The sequence below is a fragment of the Astatotilapia calliptera genome, chromosome 7 (genome assembly GCF_964374335.1).
Source record: "Astatotilapia calliptera chromosome 7, fAstCal68.1, whole genome shotgun sequence".
NCBI classification, from domain to species: Eukaryota; Metazoa; Chordata; class Actinopteri; order Cichliformes; family Cichlidae; genus Astatotilapia; species Astatotilapia calliptera.
In genome coordinates, this window is record NC_137428.1 from 13,415,723 (window position 1) to 13,436,634 (window position 20,912).

Genomic DNA, 20,912 nt, shown 5'->3' on the forward strand with positions numbered 1-20,912 from the left:
AAGTTGTCCAAATCTAAAGCAGACTTTTCCTTTTCCTAGTGTTGATAATAACAAAAACATAAAATACAGCAAAATCCTCACATTTACCTTGTTTTATTTAAAAAAAGCTTTGACATTCCAGTGTTTCTGTTTTCCATTTTCTAACAAAAGAGGGTGGCAAGATGACACTCCAGATTGTCAACCATTATTCTCAACACATGTAATCAGATCACAGACACCTTCTGTCCAACCACTCAAACAGATGGGCTCGACTCTTTAAAGAAAAAAAAAAAAAAGGAAAAAAAAAAGGCATTTATTAGCAGATGTGTATGCCACTGAATGTATATTCAGGACTAACAGGAAGGGGAAGAGTTTGTCATTTACTCACATATTCACATTGCTGTGCCAAATTCTTACAACAGTATAAATAAAACTGCACACAACCTGCAGTGCCATCAGTGCCCCTTGGTATTTGTAAACTATGCCTCCATTTGCTTCTTTCCTCCACCTCCTGTTTACTGATGACAGCACAAGATGCTAATTTTGCACAAATTGGGAAGATGCAGCAGCTGATGACACCATTTTGGTTCACGAGTCTTTTAGTAGGGGGAGGAAGGAAGATGAGGGAATAAAGCGGGAATGACAAAACCATTAACACAGGACAAATCTCATAGCATCTACTGCACCTGCTTTTAAAAACACACTGAAGTCCTCACTCACACACAGTACTTCAAAAAAAGGCTGCCTCAGCTATTTACAATTAGGTCCAATGTCTGCCTGTGAAACACACCTGAGACAGAAGAGTTGTCCCAGGACAGTTACTATGAAGCTGCATATTGGCTGGACATATAATCTGGTCTAGTATGAACATGAGTGTCAGTATATCCAGTCTAGTCACAGTCTCCTTTGCATTTATCTTTATAACTGTCACTTTTTCTTTTTCCTTCAGCAACGCAAATTCAAGCAGTTGCATATTCGCAGCCTCAACAGAAAGCATGTTTTTGGTGAACATTCATGTTATGATAGTCATAGATGGTCTCTTAAATAATTCTAATCATTCCTGTCTCTAAAAGTTCTGAAGCCTGATTTCTTCTTTGTGCTGGAACAACCTGATTCCACAAGACCGTGTTTACAAGCACCGCTTCCACTAATGGTGCCACTAGTATTAAAAAACAAACAAACAAAAAAGAGCGGCAGACAATAACCTCCCCAAAAAAGAAAAAAAAACCCAACCCTGATTAAGTAACTCATTCCAACATTGCTCTTTGTAATACTGCAACTACAGAGGTGGTTCCACTTTTAGTGCTAAAGTCACATAAACACACAGGGTACACGAAGCAAAGGATTTTTTTTTTTTTTTTTTTTTAAATGACGATGACAATAATTTGTGTATGAGGAAACATCAGTCTGAAGGCTTCCTGCAGGCGGTCAGGCGTCCAAAGAGTTACAAAGAGTTCATTGCAAAATTGTGCCCATTTGCTCTCCAATGTGCTGGAAAAGCAATCCTTCAACTGCGTTTTTCTTTTTTTGGAACTCACCAGAAAATAATAGAGTCAAAAATAATAAAAAAGGAAACATAACTGACCAACACACATAGTGGTTTATTGTGTCTTATATTCTCATTTAGTCACGGAGTTGTGGTTGTTGCTCTTTATTATGTACAATAATTTATTAGATTAGCTGTTCTAAAACTGCGTATTCACTAATTTATTTATTTTTATATATTTATTTTTATTTTTTTTTCTTCTTCTTCTTCTTTTGCACCTGTTAAAGGAACATGTCTCTTTTCCTCATTTTTACTTAGAACTGTTGTATAAATTCATGAATTTCATTACAAGCTTATGTGCTATAAGAGTTGCAAATGTTCCAGAGGTGTGTGTTGAAAGAAAAAGAAAAAGACATCAAAAACTCACAAACGCCGAGTGAGAATTTCAAGGTCAGAAATGACTGAGAACATGGGAGGCCCAGGAACTTCCATCATCAGTGAAGAGGGAAGGATTTGTAGGATAGCTGGTGGGCTGACAGTAGATGGTGGTGTGGGGCATTTAGGGGTGATGGTCGAGGGCGAGTTATTCTGGACATGCGTGATGGCGTTCATATCTTGAGGTTCTTTATAGTTTCTGTTCTCTTCTTGAGCAGATCTCCCACCTCCTGTAGGGAGCGGAGGTAACTGCACTGCACCTTATCCGTAGCAGCTTTCGTAAACGACACTTCCTCCTGAAACACATGAAAGAGGAGGTGAAACCTCACAGTCGGGCAGGAGATACTACAGTTAAACTTTGGATTTGAGGCTTAAAAGATTTAAGATCTGTAATATCCAAACCCTGTTATGTCTTTCTGCAAATTAAGGTATAAATTCAATCCTAATAGAAAATATCTAATGATTATGTCTGTGAAGGTTTCTCAGTCATCCAGGTCATCGTAGTCAAAGGAGCTTGCAAAGAAAAGCGTCTGGACTTCTTTAAGTTGCTTGAAACGTCTTCAAGCAACTTAAAGAAGTCCAGACGCTTTTCTTTGCAAGCTCCTTTGACCATCTAATGATTACTAGTTTCAGGCAAGAAGGTCCTGGGTTTGAATCCACCATATGGGCGGGGCCTTTCTGTGTCTGTGTCGTTTCTGTCCGGGTATTCCGGCTTCCACCCATGGTCTTCTAAATTGCCCATAGGTATGAATGTGAGTGAATGATTATCTGTGTTAGACCTGTGACAAACTATCCAGGGAGTATCCTTCCTCTCGTCCTATGGCAGCTGAGACAGGCTGGAGATTTTGTCAGATACCAAACCTGTGTTTGTTTCTATTTAAAGAACAAAAACAGAACAAAAACATATTTTTCTCTGCACTAACCTGTGTGTATCCTTCCAAGGTTAAAGTGGACAATTTAAGTGATGTCATGGCAGTCTCTTGGCCCTTTATATGCTCCATGGCCTGTGTCAGCAGGTCTTGCAAATTCCCTGTCAGCTCCTGGAAGCCACACATCACCACTGGCTGGAAAAGAAAAGACACAACAACAGTGTTCAGGGCAAGTAGGTGGACAGCAGAGTATTGTTTATGAGTCCATATGCAGATACAGTACACCTAAAAATGGAAGGAGTGAAAGGGGAAACTGTACCAGAGCTGTGTTTGCATCCTTTTTCTTCTTTTTCTTTTTCTGTAAACTAGTCTTCAGTGGTCGAAGGATCTTGGCACAGTAACTAGCCATCCACAGGACTATGCACACAGTCTGAGCAAAATAAAGTGGTGCATATTATAGACAGCATGAGATTTGGTAGGAAACAAGTTGTAAACTGTGTGTGTAGAAACTGAGATGTTTCACCTCAACAAAGAAGACTAGGTTTTCTAATAAGGACGGCTGGGTTTTTAATTTGCCTTCTTTCATTTCCAATAAATCTCCTTTGCATTTATTCAGGATTTCTGTGGACAGAGGAGGAAAACATGAAGCATCCCAGATGTACAATAATGTTTATTTTTGATAAAGAAAACCATCTAGTGACTCACCTTGAAGCTGAACTACTATTGATTTGAAACCGTTACAGATCTGTGTCTGAAGCTCGGATGACCCATCTAGGAGGGTAAATAAGGAGTGGAGAGAAGAAAATTATCAGGCTAAATCCAATTAGTTTGTTAGTCTTCATGTTACCATTGTCTCTTCTTACCAAGTCCAGCCGTCTCGAGCTCATGTAGGTGGACAGACAACTGCAGGGCTGCAGCCTGACACTGACAGCTTCCACTGGACAAAGCTAGGACCAGACGGGTCGAGGGTGGTCCCAGGAATGGATACTGGAATAACAACATCACCATTACAGCAAAGCACTCCAGTCCGCGCAAATGTACAGCAAACGTCATGTGAAAATATGGATGATGTAGAGATTTGGTCGAAACTCTCATCTGACCACTTGGGGTTGCTGTAAATTAGGTTAATTCCAGTTACCCTGTGCAACATGGATCCAATACATTTGGGGAGGATGTTAAAATTGATACATGATGATAATTAAAAGATCATAAGGTGTATTCCTGATCAAAGAGTTTCTGTTTAAGATCGTTTCACTGCTGACTGGGACACGGTGAGCACACCATCACCACACACACACTAACCAGCTGGAGGAGATTTCTTGTTGAAATATTGTGCCTTCGTATTGTTTGATTCTTGAATCTAAAAATAAACTGTTAGTTGCCCAACAGTCACGATTTTAAAACTCAAATCGGACAACTCTAGACTAATGCACTGGCTCCTTCCTGGAGAACAGAATTCATTTTGTGCATTTTCTGGGCAAACGTGTGGACTAAGAAATAGACAGTTGAGATTCAGACTTTTTTGTGTCTAAAAGAAAAATCCTTCAAATTCATTAGAATGCATATGCCATCACCTTTCATGTTTAAAAACAATAAATAAATAAAAATAATCACTCTTTGCCTTCTCTTTCATGTATTGCTGTGAAGTGAGCCTTTGTATATGGGACAAAGGAGTCAGTGAGGTTGACTTCAACTCAAATGTATTTGTGTAGTACAAAATAATACAGTCGCCTCAAGGCACTTTATACTAAACGGTAAAGACGCTACAATAACAGAGACTTGCTTGTTTGTGTGCACCTGTATGTGTTTTTCTGCCATCTGAGCTGCTGTCTGTAGAGCCTGGTTCAGCTGGGAGAGCAGGCTGCTGAGAATTGAGGTCTTGTCTCCCACTCCGTTCTCATTAGATATCTCAGAGTTTTGCTGTGAGGGCATATGTGCCAACGCAGCCAATGAGGCGAGGAGGCGAAGCGTTAGAGAACGTATTCTGAGCCACATGGACTCTTCCTCTAGAGACTGACGTCTGTGTTCATCTGTTAGCTGTCTGTAAACAAAAGAGTAGCACAGGGTTGGATTGGAGACTGTGAGTGAGTACCAGCGTCTCTGTAACCAAAACCCCCCCAAAAAAGGACTATACCTGTCTTTAGGATCCCAGCACGTAAAAACAGTTAGGTCTCTGTTGTCCCTCATACTATCCCAGGGGATGTCATCCTCTTCTGCAGACAAAGACATGGCCTTCACACTCTCTTCCAGACTCAAGACACTGTAAAACAGAAAAATGCAACATCACAATCAACTATAGATAGAAATCCACAAGTTTATGTAAATTAGTGTGAATATTCTTACATATCAGCCTCAAGGAAGAGGTCGAGCAGCATCCTCTCAGTGCGGACCTGGGCAAAGTGCAGCGACTGGTTTAACCTGTTTCTGAGAGCAATGAACTCTGGGATTTTCTCAAACGCTCCATACTTATATGCCTGGATGATATACTCTGAGGTCTGGTGGAAAGAAGACAGAGGCAAAGGAGAGATAAATAAGGAAGGTAACGTAAGAGCAGGAGATCCAGTAAAAGTCTCTGCAGTTAAATCACAAAGAGGGATAGACTTACATCTTTCTGGTTCGAGTGGAAAAACCTGAGGGAGAAATTACAGGACTGGGAGGCTGCAGCAAACTGACCCAGTGACTCAGCATAGCGCGTTAACAGAAAACTGCAAAAATTAAAAAGATGTTTTTAATTAAAGTATCTGAGTCAAAGCTCAGATAATTTCCTTGGGGATTAATAAGGTATTCTGATTCTGATGAGGGCAAGGACACATTCATCCGAAGTACAAAATTAGTCCGAACATTCTTTTACTCCAAATTAGGGCTGCCACAAACGATTATTTTGATAGTCGACTAGTCACCAATTATTTTTGCAATTAGTCGACTAATCAGATCATACATCCATTGGATGTAAAACGTACAACTTATTGCAGCATGCATCTGCTCTTATACAGCCATCATTAGCTTACAGCTTTAAGTGTTTAAGGTCTGTGCTAACTAACAATAAAGACAAGATGATAGTTTATTAAATTTTAATGAAGTTTGCAGATTGTTTCGGTGAAGTTTAATAAACTCAGCTGTCTGCTCCTTGCTATCTAAAATATAACAGGACACCGAAGTATATTCTCGAGCATCTCACACTTCTGATAATCAGTTGTCTGCTTGACGTTTATTCAGCTGTCTAAAAACTATAACTTTAATCTCAGCCAAACCGATTTACTCAGGAACAAATAAAATACTGAAAAAAGCCAAACAATAACATTTTAAAGTTATCTAAGTGACTTATATATCATGTTTAACCTGAGTAGCGAAAGACGGTGGTGGGTTTGAAAACGACTTGCCGGGAGTCCGGTGTTCTCACCGAGCCTTGAAGTGAGCCTTGAACCCCGGCTAGCTATCAAGCTGGTGGGTAACAGACGTCTCTGAAAACGTCGGCGCGCTTTTGAAAATATGTGGTGTCTTGATAAACTGAGCAGATATTTGAAGTTTACACAGCTACATTCTCGCCTGAAAATATTTTAAACATTTATTTTGTGACCCAGAAAGAATAATAACAGTAATATTAAAACTAACTAGATGCCACCATTGTTGGAAACTGAGCAGGAATTCTGGGATAGGTTGGGCCACGAAGTATACACCCGACCCATCCTTCAAATCTGGGGAAACGAAGGGTGCATTTGTCGGCCGCATTTGTCAGTCTTCGTCGTGTCACTGTAACGTAATCGGCCTACAAATGCGGGCACAGGAGGATGCGGGTCCTGAATTTGGACACAGCTACGATACCGGACACTGCTTCTTCTTCTTTGGGGATTTAACGGCAGCTGGCATCCTTGTACATGCAGTGCTGCCATATTCTGTTTCAGTCCATTATTACACTCTTAAATCCTACTTATTCCTATGTCTTGTGGGATCTTACAAAGCTTCAAACAACGCGTCAACTATTAAATTAGTCGTCGACTTGTGACTAGTCAACTAATCGTGGCAGCCCTACTCCAACTTTTCATTTGATTCAATTTTATTTTATATAAAATTGAATTGAAGTCAGTTTCCTAACTTAAGGAATACTATAGATTTTATGTTGCAAACGATTGAAGCAACTACCAATTAAAGTGAAGTATGCTGTTGACCGACATATGACATGGTAGCAGACATGTTAGATATATAGTTAACTAAGCAACCGGAGCCTAGAACGCCAAGGAGCGACCAACCATCGGCAACAAAGTGTTGTGTGACGAGAAATCCGCTTTCTTTCCATGTTTCACCACAGAAACATGTTCTGTACTGACCCTATGGTGTCATGCTGTACATGCTTGGCATCCAGGCTTGAGTAAAGGTCCACTACAGGCTCAAACGCTCCCAGTCGACAGTACAGGAGCAGTAACAGCAGCTTGAACTGGGCGTTGGAAGGACTGTGAGATAGTCCCTCCTGGAGGAGACCCAAACACTGCCACATCATGTCCTCATCTCCTACAAGCATACAGATACACACATTTAGACACATCACATTACTGAGAGACAGGAAGTTCTGCACTGAAAAAGAAAAACTCACCGGTCTCTGTCCATAAGTCAATGTATACATGAGCGGCCATGAGACAATACATATCAGAAAACTGCAGCTCCGTCTTTAGAGCGTTCTTTCCTGTTCAGAGAGACCAAGAAGTCAGAACAAACAAAAACATGCACAAGGAACACAAGAAAAATCTTTAAAAGTGTTCAGTTCTTGTACAGTAAAGTCACCCTACAATTCTTAGAATGTTGACTGCAAACGTCCAACAAAGTCACCTTTATATCTTAAAAAACATGCCAAATATGACCAAGAAAAGTATGCTTGTCTGTAAAAATGAAAATGAAAAAATGAAGCCAATACCCAAGTGCTACACGTTGTATATGAAAGACAGGCAAAGCCACTGTGATGTCACCTACCGGTTAGTGAAGACCTATCTGAAACCTCAAGCTGAGCATTTTTACCTTCACCTTATTAGCTAACCGTAAACTGAGGGACACTATCTGCTCATTGGCTAACAGCTTATCAATCATAGCAAAACATACCCTGTGTGTATCGTCCCTTTTTATTCAAATTGGGACCATAACTTACAAAATGGCCTTTAGTTTGTACTCAATATTGGTCACTGAGACCACAAAGTCATTAGGCAATTGCTGCATACGTGTCTATATATTTGGATGTCTTATTGCAAACATCACAGGAGCTCCCTCTTGCTAATTAGAAAGAATACATGTTTGCTTTGCTCTTCAGACCCAGAAGCTACATCCATCTGCAGTCCATCTAATAGCCACTTTGGGTTGGCTTAAACCAAACCAAAACAAAAAAACCCCCCAACATCTTAAAATGTCTTGTTTTAGTAAAGTAAGTAATACAGATAATTAGCAGGTGCACCTGTGGTATCAATTTGAAACTCCTGAAGCTCGTTTCATTCTCAAGTTACTGCATTCATAAACTTAAATGTCCACATTGCCCGCCCACCTCAGCTTTTTACGGCTGTAGAGTAACAAAACAAGACAGCAGCTTAAAAAAACCCCCAAACAAACAAACAAAAGAAAACAAACATCTGACACTTGAAAATTTTAAGTCCGTAAACCAATAGATGACATAACGTTACCAATGTCTTTCTATTTTACAGTCTATGTCATGCATAACTGCAGTTTTATAACTTTATTGAACACACAAAAATGTATGAAAGCACTTTTTTATTCCTGGAATTTCTGAGAAAGAAGCCCTATTAGTAATCAACTATCAGCATGTTCAACTGGATGCTGCTGTTATCAGAAGAAATGTGCCAGCAAACAAGGAAGGCATTCACACTTTGCTGTTGACAACATCACATATCTGTCTGGCTCCACGACAAGATTTCACACCTCTTGGCTGTGGAAAATCTGATGATCCTGAATGAATGTCAATCTTATGGGTCTAAGAGTGAATAAAAATGTTGCTCTCACCAAACTTAAGCCCATGATGATAGTGAGCCTTAAGCTCTGTGATAAGATGAAGTTTGCCATCCACGTCGAGGGAATGATGCAGCCCTAGTGCACGGCTCAGCTGACAAACACACAAATGCCTCTGCAGCGCCTTGGTGTCCTCTGGAAAAGCAAATCCTTCCTCTTCCTGGTTGCCCAGTGGAACTGCTTCACTAAGATGATTAATGAACTAAAAAGAATTCAAAGACAGAAATGTGTTTCACGACCATGCTTTTCATTCTGCAAGAGGCAGTTCCACAGTTCTGCTTTAACTTTCTCTCACCTGAACGTGCTGCTCAGGAGACAGCAGGTGTAGGTATATTTTTAGGTCAGTGATGCAGCAGGGCTTGTCTCCAAACTTGTTGAAGAATTGCACCATTAACTCTAAAGGCTCACCTATTTATGGCCAACCAACAGACTGTCAGACTGAGGCAACAGGACATACATAAATACATGCTTATTCAGTATATGTGTGTGTGTGTGTGTGTGTATGTGTTTTACCTAGCAGGCTTTCCTCAGGACAGCCTCTTTCTCTCAGTCTGTGCATTAATTCAAGACGAGCCAAGTAAGGCCCTCTGAGTGAGCGGGACTCTTTGTTGTCCTCCCCCTTAATCCTCTCCTCCACAAACCTCACCACCTCAACCACAGTGTGATGTACTGAACCCTCTGAACAGCTACAGGATGGACAGAAAAAAAACAAAAAACTTCAGCGTGGACAAGATATAATATTATGAAGAAATAAGAGATAAATTGGACATATATAATATTATATAATGTCTAATTTGGAAAAAACATATCCTCTATAAAGTTTGGAGAACAGCACAGCAGACGGTCATAGACACAAGGTGTTCCACATCTTGTTTGTCTTGCTGAAGGATGTGTGTATTTTTTAAATTAATAATTCATTTAATAATTAACACATGGCTTTCAGCAACTAGTAGGGATTTTTAAGGTTAAATATGCCTTAGTGAAGGGACTTTTAACCACAAGGTTGGGCGATTGGACGAATATATCGACGATAGACTCAGCTTTCCGTTGATCGTTTTTACAAGAGTGATTTATTTATTTGCACATGGGTAAGTTTGCTGATAATGTTGGTTGAAGCTAAGAGAAGCAGCTGCGAACAGATGCACCCTCCTCAGAGTGCGCTCAAATGCAGCGATTCATTTACTCACAACAGAAAGAAAGAAAGGCAGTAGCCTATGTTCAGAAAAACACAAAAATATTTTATTTAAATAAAAAAACCACAATGGTGGGGAGGGAAACAAAGAGAAACTGGCTTCTTTTTTCCACGATAACAGTGTTTATAGGCTGTTCCAGAGTTTATCTGTCTTACACACTCGATCAAACAACAAAAATTAAAAAGTTAAAAATCAAAATGTCTCTTTCATAACATAAAAAACCCCAAAAAACAACTTCCAACGTAATGTTAAGTCTTTTGTGCGATTTGGCGCATCTCAAATATATAAATGAACAATCCAAAAAGTAGCTATATTAATACTGAAACAAACAAGAAAAGAAAGTCAATTATTAATTATTAAATATTAAAAAGAAATATTCCTTCCAAACCAGACTTACAAATTCTAAACGCGCAAATCAGTCCGTACATGGTTATACTGCTCCTCCCATCAAAAAGTCAGCGCATGCGCAAATATATTCCGTCCAATAATCGTTGGTTATTGGACTGACGATTTTTGGTTGGAAAACCGAATTGCCCAACCTTATTTAACCATCATGTGTGGGTTTTGTTAAAGTAAGGGAACAGATGCAGAGTTCACACGGATGGAAATCTTTATGCATTCAAACTCAAACACCTGCGTACTCACTGTTCGCCTTCTTCTGGCGGGCTCCACGACTGATCCACCAAGTGAAAGAGAGAGTCAAAGTAAGCCGGGTAGAACTGCCAATCATCAGGACTGCAAAGAAACACATTTTTTTGGTTGTTGTTGGCTGATATCTGTACTCCATCAGAAGTGATGTGCATCGACTGATGCCATGTTCTGATCAGTTATTGGTCTTGGACAGCTTGTGCACTGTTAAGATAAAACTCACTCACTTTTTAAGTAGCAGTTTGTGGGCCAAAGCGTTGCACTCTGGCCAGCGTTGCAGTCGCTTGTACAGCATCATACATTTGTTTTCTCTGCTCTGCAGCTCACTGGTCAGCTTCTCTGTGCAAAAATACAAGTATTAGCTGAAGAGGAATTTCAGGATGCACAGCATCAGATTTATAAGCCATGTGTGCCACATTACTTCAAACTATCCCTGTTATTTTATTGAGAATGCTGTTTAACACTTTATGTTCTCACTACAGCTTACTTTAAATATAAATAACTTTTTCTTTTTCCTGCCAAACATGACTGATACTATTTCAAAGTGTTAATGTCACATGGTCAATTTAAGAAAGTGTGTGTGTTTGTGAGTGTGTGTGGGGATCTACCTACCCCCAAGTGGGCCCCGGATCACTTCAAGGGCCTCTACACATTTCCCCAAGCGCTCTAGGATCATAAAATACAGTTGCACCTACAGAACACAAAAGTTAAAGTGAAAAAGTAAGGACTGTGCAATATTCTAACATTTGTATTTTCATCTTAAACATGTATGCAGTTAACACTAAAGTGCAGAAATCAGGGTTTTTTTTTCTGGCAATTAATGTGCCATGGGTTTCATTCACTAAAAGTTTTTTTAATGCCAACATGACTACTGTAACTTAAAATATAAGACTCTCTCAGCTGTTAATGAAAATCCAAAGGAAATTCTGAATTTTAAAAATAAAAGTTGAGTAACTGGGATTTTGCCAGAATCCTGCTGTCCATTTAAGTTGGTTTCCATTGTCATAACACTGAAGTCATAAAGCCAACATACTCACCTCTGCTTCTGCTTCAATCTTTTCCTCCTTGACCATTTTTTCCACCATGCGTTCAGCCAGAGGCAGGAACATGGTCTGAGCCAACTTTTCATCTTGGGCTGAGATTGCCTTAGAAACAAGCACACAGTACTTTTACTGTCTGTTACCAATCATTCTAATATTTCAGCATTCATGTTATAAACGCTTTCTTGTACCTGCATCACAAGACTCATGACCGACCAAAAGTAATAGGGATTCTTCGGGACAATTTTATACAAGGCCATTCCTGCCTGTAAATAGGAGGATGTAGCCATTAATACATTAATTCTGCTCCTAAATCAATGGAATTCATTTTCACGTAGAGCTGGGCGATATGAGATTTTTTTCATATCACGATATGTTTTTTTTCATTTCAGGCGATAACGATATCTATCACGATATAGGCCAAATAACTATATTTGTAAGATTTAAATGTGCCGTTGCTCACAAGTAAAATGTGAAATAATCAGCAGCTTGTTTTTATTTAAATATTTATTTCCCATAATAAGTTCAACAGGGTAGATGTACTTAAGGAACATGAGACTTTTTCAGATAAATAAAGGCAAATATTGCAAACTACACAAAAGGCAGCCGCTAAAGCGTTTAAGTTTCAAAACAGAACAAACGAAACAGACTAAATTGTCAATTCCACTTAGAAACAAAATATTAATTCTAAAAATAAATCTTAGTTTGTTTTACAGAAGAACAGACAAAACTGACTAACTTTTGTCAATATCAAATAAACTGAGAACTAAAAGGAAATTCTCAATCTCTCCTTGTTGTATAGCTTAGCTTTTCAAACAGTTTTAACAGTTACTTTAGTCTGACAAAAGCCGAATGACGAATTAGCGCTTCCAGTCAGAGACTGAGGCTACGTCCACACGTACACGTATTTTTGAAAACGGAGATTTTCCGTTTTCGTTTTAAAAAATAATCCCGTCCACACATAAAGGCAGAAATGAAGGAAAACGCTGCTATGAACATGCCAAAGCAGCAGGTGGAGCGAGATTCCTAACCGTGCAGAAATGTTGGCCAATCAGAAGTCTAGAAGCCTCGGTGGGAAAAAGTAAACAAAGCTGGGGCATAGAAGCAGAACCGAGTCGTATGTGTGGAGGGACAGTAACTGTGTGTATATGTAAGCATTTAAACACTGCAGAGAGTAAAATTAACAGTAACAGTATTGTAGAAATTCATTTCACCGAAACAATAACGTGGCGCACAGTGTGACGCATGCACCAGTTTATTGTATTTCCAGACTTGCTTTCGGCACAATTTACAGTGCACGCTACTCTGTTTTTTGTCAGACTTGAAATAGCCGAAATACCTTCACACTACGGAACTTCTATGGCTCTTCCGTTCGACAATCTCTCCGGCATTGGAACCATCATCTGTGTTCCCTTCGGTCACGCTCGGTTGATTTTTCTAGTCGGCACACTCATTTCCTCCATTACCCGCTGGCTGCTTCCCAAACAAACACACGTGCGGCTTGGCACTTGTGCTGTACCTAACAAGTCACGCGACGTGACGCTGCGGCTGTGATTGGTTCGGCTCTGCGCTACTTAATTTGGATTGGCTGACCTTTTTTTTTTTTTTTTTTAAGAGGACAAGAGCGGCGAGGTCTATCGCGATAGCTTAATTTCTCTATCGCGTAAAAGTTATATCGCGATACATATCGTTATCGTTCTATCGCCCAGCTCTATTTTCACGTGAGCCCATAAACCTGCTTGTTGCTCATATTTGCTCTTTTTGAGCTGTCTCACCTGCTGCATCTTTTTGTATTCTCCCACACGAGCGTACGCCATGAAGAGGTGAGAGTGATACTCTTCGCTTAGAGGAACCTTCTTCACTGCAGCCTCATACAGCTTGGTGACCAACTCAGCTGTGGACAACACACATATTCAATATTCAGTCATCCAATGTTAATACCAGCTTTCATGTGTGCGCATATATACTCACGACGATGCATCTCTCTGTACAGTATAGTCAGAGCCTGAAGCGAGTTGTCATCAGTGGGCTCGAGAGTGGCCACTTCCTGGGCTAAAGTGAAAGCTTCATCCTGCTTTCCAGTCCTCTGAAGGCCAATCGCCTTCAGGACCTGGAGGAAGCAGAAAAGACTGAGTTATAAAACTGAATGAGAAGGAAAAGGCAAAAAAAGAGAAAAAGATAAACATTACAGATTTCATTGGCATGAATAAAATGGCAAGCCATTGCAGAGGTTTTCAGTTAGAGCTAGAAGCACAATGGCAACCCAAACAAAGGTTTTCAACAAGACAATTCCAAAGACAAGGATGCACTAGGAACCTAAAACCTTCTGATGTCAAAAACAGTTTAATAAACAAATTAAATTTCTGCTGTCTTGATCATTTTAGAGCCCCACCTGTAACACTGCAGCAGTGGCCCACCTGTAGTTCAGTGTACAGTGTGCCTTAAGCATGAATTCACAGTACTGCAATGATACTCTGCCACTTTGGCTGATGATTGGCTGATTGCTTGCAGTCTGGGAATGGCCCATCTGACTGCAGAGAGCTCTTTCATTGATGGAGGCAGTGTACAAAGTATGTAATATAAGTGATGGTGATACAGCTTCAACTCCAGGATGAAACTTGGAAATTTTCCCAGCTTCTGGCTTCACTTGGGAATTGGATCAACCCAGAATCAGACTCTTCCTTTTCTTTTTTAAGAAACATCAGGACCTTCTCATGATTGCCTGATGCTGACTTCATTTTTTTTTTTTTTCACGGTGAGTTTTCAACTAAAAAGCAAAGCGTTTAGTGTTTATATATGTTACGCAACAAGTTCATATTTGAATTTCCTGTTGCTTTTTTGCAGCGGTGTGAAATGGCCTTAACTGTTACTTTGCTACAGGCTGCAAAAAAATAGCGAATGCCAACATCTTTATGCTTTTGTTGTTTTAGAAAATAATTTTGAGATGAGACTGTGATTATGACTGGATACCATTGTCACACCTTGGACATACAGAAGTCGTTTGATCATATAACACACACACACACGCACACACACGCACACACACACACACACACGCACACACACACACACGCACACACACACACACGCACACACACACACACGCACACACACACACGCTCTGGAGAAAAACAATGCTGAGAGACAACAATGTGGAAACTTGATGGGCTGACCCAACACACAAATACTGGATGTGTGTTACTGTGTGTCCAAGCGGACTTCAAAAAGAGTATAACAAGAATAAACGCTCGGCCGTCGGGTCTCCTGCCTTCTGTGTAACCAACAGAGTATTACTGAGGAGTTAGAACCAACAGAGTCTCGGGGACTAAGGATGTAGACCTGCTACATCCTTAGCAATCTTATTTTTATTGAATGAGCCACATTGCTCCTATTGGCTTGCCCTTCTCTGTCACTCACAGACCTCTTGCTGAAAGGGGTGAGTGCAGTAGCATTTAAAGCTACAGACACACAAAAAAAACAAAAAACAAATAAACTGGGGTATTCAGGCATGGTCCAAAAAAATTGTGTGGTATTTAGTAGAGCAGGGCGATATGACCAAAAATATTTATCACGATATACATTTGAAAATTTGCGATAACGATATAACTGACGATATAATTGACACTAGACAAAATACTTTATAACTCCACAACTTTATTAGTGCAAAAACCCCCATCAATGTATTTTCACTTAAACAAGCAGCTGTTTTTTTATGTGCATTAAAGTTATATAAAAATTTAACAGTGCAAATGCAAATTCCTTGCTGACAGTTTAACCAAAAGGCATTTCCAGTGGAAATTGGCCGACATATCCTCAGCATAACCATGTATAATATCCACAAAACTTAAAAAGAGGTTATACACACAATACGGTAATATTATGTTGAAGCACAGTACGTATCACTCCGCGAGGCTCCTGCCTACGATGCCGTAGTGCTCCGACAATCCATCAAGCGGTGCGGCTTCGTAGCTTAGCAAAGTTGTACTAAAACATTTGACAGATTTTCCAGCGCCGTGTACCACATAAAATTGTTTCGAGGTCAGTAAACACAACCAGAATTCATACATAAGGCACACGGGATTATAAGGGGCACTGTCGATTTTCAGAAAAATCAAAGGATGCCGTATTTTCCAAACAACACGGTAATAACGATGGGCCATTAGCATGCTCTACCAAAAATAGTGCTTTGTTGTGTATCTGACGGACGAAAGCTAAACCAGTTCCACACCACTTAAGTTGCAGCATTTTTACAAACCAATTCTGGTTCATCCGTTTCATTCAACGATCCGCTTTCGCTCTTCTCATTCTGCGTCACCGCCATGTGCGTATGTAAACATAGGCACTGCGCATGCGCGTTTTACCCATATTCTATTGCGATATTTCATTTTCCTATCGTTGCCCAAAATTACACCAGTATTATCGTGAACGGTATGATATAGCCCAGCCCTAGTATTTAGTGCTGAAACTTGTAATATACATTCTGAGAACAGGGAATAACACATGTCCCTAAGTCTTAAGATATGGGACCTTAACTTTAAAAACAAGATGGGAGAAAAAGTCACTCTAATGAGTCTGACCTACTCAGTCGTCATTTATCAGTTTTAAAACTTTCTTACCAAGATCAGGAATCCTACCAATTTTTACATGTTATATTAAAAAGTAATTATTTTGTTATAACTTGGTAGCAATACAGTGAGAGTAGCTGAAAATAAACATGGATCTAAGGGTGGGTGGTATAAACGGTATACGGTAGAAACAATATAAATTTGGCCAACGGTAGAGATTTTGACTATACCACTCTATCGCGATAACGCATGTTGATGTCGTCATCAAGCTCCGCCTGTTTTGGTTGAAAGCATTGCAGCAGCTGCAAACAACATCATCTGCAAATTATGCTGGGCGACAGTAATAGCAAAGAGTCGAAGCACTTTTGGAATATGGGGAAAGCCAAAAACTGCGCTTCCTCCACTTCCGTACCATTGATTCATTAATGCTGAATTCTCTCGCGGCTGCTCTATTCCCATGTTGTTGCAGTATATTAATGACTAACCTCGTAATGTGGATGGATTATCTCAGTTGTTCTCCTAACTGAAGTTTGGTCTGTTTATAGCATCCTACCATGCAATTGCATTTGTCCCTAACCACCAGAAACCCTCACGTTAACTTTTATCGAGTAGAAAAAAGTTTGCGTTCATCCTTCAGCTTCACTGTGCTAATGTTATGCTAACGTAGCTGTTTTGCTAGCGTTCAAGTAGCACATCATTATATACGAGCTAGTCCCTAGTAACCCTACAAATGTCACTGCTGTTTAGTTTTCTGTCTTCATTTATGTTGAAAGTGACAGCAGAGCTGCACGTTTTAAGTTTTTCAGAAACCTCTCAGTCAGAACATGCTATATCATGTTTAGGTGGAAACTAGCGAGCTAACTTCCTGCTAACTTCTAACTCCATTGAATTTCATAAATTCTGTTTTCATGGATGTCTGGATGTTAAACTTAATTGTTACACCTGGTAAAGCAGCAACACTGATCATTTTATTAAAGATGAAAAAATTTAGACTGTTGTTAACTCTCAGTGATGCCGCAGTGTTCGTTTGACTTTGGGACCTGAAGTTGACAGAGTTTTGGACCCAGATTACTCCGCAAGGCCCTCGACTACGGCAGCCGTAATGCTCCGACAATCCATCAAGCGGTGCGCCTTCATAGCTTACTAAAGTCGTACTAAAGACAGATTTCTGCGCACACTGTCGATTTTTGAGAAAATTAAAGGATTTTAAGTGTGCCTTATAGTGTGTAAAATACGTTCTACAGAAGAAAAGAAATATATCGCGATATATATCGTTGCCGCACATGCTTCAAATTATACCGTGATATGGATAGTAGGCCATATCGCCCAGCTCTAGATCAAACCAGTAAAACAGTTTATTTTGGTGATCTGCAGCGGAGATGAAAGTCAACTTCAAATTTTCAAACTGTTGGACATCTAAAGTGTTACCAGAGTGAGAGTTAGCCGAGTTAACTGAGAGAGTTAGCTATCATTGTGGGACTGAAAATCCAGAGTGTCTATAATCCCAAGATTAGTAAACTCAGTTTTTACTAACACCGGGATTATACTTTCTACATCCTTGAATTTCATTAGACGGCAAGTGTGAGTGTCCACATCAATGTTTTTTGTGACTGTGCAGACTGCTCCGAGAATTTACATTACAAATATACATTCACTCTAGACCGGGGGCTTCAAAAAAGCATAACAAGTATGACTACTCAGCTATCAGGTTTCCAGGAGGCTTTGTCCGCAAATAAGTATAATGGAGGCCCAAATCTGCCTTTTGGACCATGCCCACTTTATTAAGAAGAGGAAAAAAAGGGGACAAACTGAACAGCAGTTTGGGAAAATGGCACAGCCCCACTCCTGAGACATGCTGAACTGACAAGTGTACCTCTGACCTGTTGTCCAGACGTTATTTTAATTCTGTGACTTTAAGACAGCTGTCCAGTCCTGCTGCAAATCTCTAATAGTGTGCATGAATATTCCGCTTTACAGGTGCTAGATGTGCATGAATCCACTGGATTATTGCAACACCTGTAACTAGCACTGAAATTCAAGCCTGAGCAAAACCTTGATGCGTCCCTCTTCATATTTTGGGACTTCAAATAATGTGATTATTAGAGCAGATGAGCACTGACACTAAAATTTTATAAAATATACTGTTTTTAATACATAAGCTCCACTGACCTACAGACCTGTACAGGTTCCTTGCAACAGTGGAGGAACCCTCACAGAACACCAACAGAGCTTTCAGCATGAACAGTCATTTAGTCACCCACCTTGGCACAGTGCAGGTCCTTATGTTTCTTCAGCAGTTTATCTGCCTGCTGTATCGCCATTTTGTTATTGCCATTATCAAGGTAATCTGGGAAGCACAAGAACAACATCGCTTTTATTTAATATTTATTTGGGGGATTGACAAAGTAATTCAGAAACTATTTTGGTTTTGGATTCATTTTTTTCCTGTTTTCTAAGCAAAAACATCAGAGTGGGCCCAGCTTATCAGGGTTCGTGTTGCAGAGCAGGATAGTATTTGCAAGGGTCTGGAACGCTGTTTAAACAAAATTTGAAATTTTACCATATTAATCTGAGTTACAGATGCTTTCACGTCTATCTGACCTGTAAAAATGATCGGCAGATAATGAAAATAACTGCCAGTAAATCTTTCACTATAATTAAATACAGCTTATCTTAGTGAATGGTTAAAGTACGCGCCTTCAGACATAGACAAGAGATACCTCAGTACAGCTGAGTGCCAAAATTAACCGTACCAGACAGCAGTGTGCTTATGTCATGTCTATTCTCTCGGTTTAAACTGTCATCACAGGAGGGAAAAGTTGCCAAATCCTACAGAAACCAGGGGAACCCTGAGGTGTACTTAAGACCCGGTATTGATCAAGTTTCAGCTCTAAGTTGCAGTGAAACTGCAATAACTGCATTACAGTTTAAGCTTCACTCCCAAAGTAACACGGGGGGGGCGCAAAAATCCCCCGCGCGCACACGCACACAGATATGTATACACACATAAAACAATGCGTATTTTCGGTTTGTAGACTTGAAATACTATTTATTTTCCATCAGTGCAAAACTAGCAGTAAAAGAAATTAAAACAGCTTCAACTGGTGTGAACTGTTTTAATTTCCCCTCACGGAACAACACCAAATAGTCCATTATTTACGTTATTCATCAGCACTGTTACTGAAAGGTCCGCGAGCTGACAGCTAGCTAGCAAGCAAGCATTACATCTCAACCGCTAGAGTTAGCTTGAAGCATTGTCCTTAAACTACTATGAACCTAAATTTAGCTGGGAGTTAACAGTGGAACCTTCAGTCTGCTACAAAACAACTAAAGCGTCACAGTGGCGTTAATCGCAAAGGAAATATATGTCAGACAGTGGAAGCCAACTTGCATCAACGAACAACTTTTCTTTTTCTCAACCTGCAGCATGTGCAGGAGCTTATTGATTGACTGCAGCTTAGCTGACACACTAGCAAGCTAAGCTACGCTACGCTGTTAAATAGCGCCCATGAGCTAGAGGAGAAAGCACTTCGACTTTGAGAACGAGTCAAGCCGAACGACAAATAATGTCCACACGTTTCATTGCAACAACACCACCGAGAATCTCTATAGATTTAAAAGGGACAGGCTGTTTCATTCAGAGACCCGACACTGGAGATGTGTTCTACCCCGGCTTGGTTGAAAACCGGGTAAGGTGCACTGTCATTGGGCGCTGCGGGCAGCAGAGTCCGTGGCTGCAGCTGGAGGGGCCGCATCGCTGCCCCACGACTCCAGCAGCCTCTAGTTTAAACATATTCTCCAGGACAGGGCACAGCTGTGTTTACCGAACCTACACACACAAAGAAATGTGTAACTTTCCATTGAAAACTTACCGTATATAGGTCTGAGCCTCCTGTCGTTTGGATCTTGCACATGGCCTCTCGCCGCCATGGTGTAGTTTACCTGCTGAGTAGATGTTCACGCATGCGTATTCGAAGCGACCTCAGGAAAGACTAAAGGATTTTATTTCTCGCTGAAAACGCAAAAGTATTGTCAGGATGAAACCTGTCTCAAGTTTTGACTTTAAACCTATAATAATACAATATGAAAAACAGACAGCTTGCTAACGATAAAAAATTTATTTCATAGCCAAGGAAAGTAGTTTTAGAATAGTTCGTGTATTTGTGGCAGATTAAATGTTTCGCTATCCAGATAGATAAAAAAGAATTGTAAATATTGTTTAGCTGTGTTTATCACCTAATAAGTTAAAAAAAAAAAAACCCAGTTAGGCTGTGACTCAAAACAAAGCTAATTCGGGGCCACAAATTGTAGTAAGACTGGCTATTTTACTAATAATTCAGATTTAGTCAAAGCCCGGCTTTTAAGATTTTAGATCATAATTACAAGTTAAAAACTGAAACGTATTCAATCAAAGCTCAAAGTTAACAGATACAAAGCACAAAAGCAAAGCCAGCATTTTTTTACTATAGTTTTTGTAAGATTACAGGATGACCCTTGTCATTTTATATATTTAAAATTATTTAAAATATATAAAATATAAGCTGAATACTCAAGAACAGAGTAAAATAAAACCATATTCTTATTTCAGCCTCTAGGGGTCGCCCCAATAGATCATCTGTCTCTTTTTTTTCTTTTCTTTTTTTTTATTGAAAGAAATTTTCATATACAAAACAAGTAAAGGAAACAGACCAGTTTTT

At 39.8% G+C, this 20,912-nt stretch overlaps 1 protein-coding gene across 1 annotated transcript; it reads right to left on the reverse strand.

Annotated features, from left to right (window-relative positions):
• Positions 1-77: 77 nt before the first annotated feature.
• Positions 78-20,533, reverse strand: naa25 (N-alpha-acetyltransferase 25, NatB auxiliary subunit). The gene is made up of 24 exons (XM_026173043.2): positions 20,088-20,533; positions 18,477-18,562; positions 13,622-13,760; positions 13,426-13,544; positions 11,842-11,916; positions 11,648-11,755; positions 11,223-11,301; positions 10,838-10,949; positions 10,608-10,697; positions 9,283-9,455; positions 9,065-9,177; positions 8,764-8,971; positions 7,358-7,447; positions 7,095-7,275; positions 5,375-5,474; positions 5,113-5,264; positions 4,904-5,029; positions 4,567-4,810; positions 3,633-3,756; positions 3,475-3,540; positions 3,293-3,390; positions 3,089-3,199; positions 2,824-2,964; positions 78-2,196 (listed from the first exon to the last, which is right to left on the reverse strand). The coding sequence occupies exons 1-24, from the start codon at positions 20,143-20,145 to the stop codon at positions 2,074-2,076; spliced, it is 2,916 nt and encodes a 971-aa protein (XP_026028828.1). The 5' UTR covers positions 20,146-20,533; the 3' UTR covers positions 78-2,073.
• Between the last annotated feature and the right edge of the window lie 379 nt (positions 20,534-20,912).

Bases quoted from the DNA above. Each gene is read 5' to 3' on its own strand.
- naa25 (XM_026173043.2), bottom strand. From the start codon at position 20,145: ATGGCGGCGAGAGGCCATGTGCAAGATCCAAACGACAGGAGGCTCAGA. The intron at 13,545-13,621 runs GTGAGTATATAT...TGTTGTCCACAG, and splicing joins GTACAGAGAGATGCATCGTC to CTGAGTTGGTCACCAAGCTG. The intron at 5,030-5,112 runs GTAAGAATATTC...TCTGTTTTACAG, and splicing joins CTCTTCCTTGAGGCTGATAT to TGTCTTGAGTCTGGAAGAGA.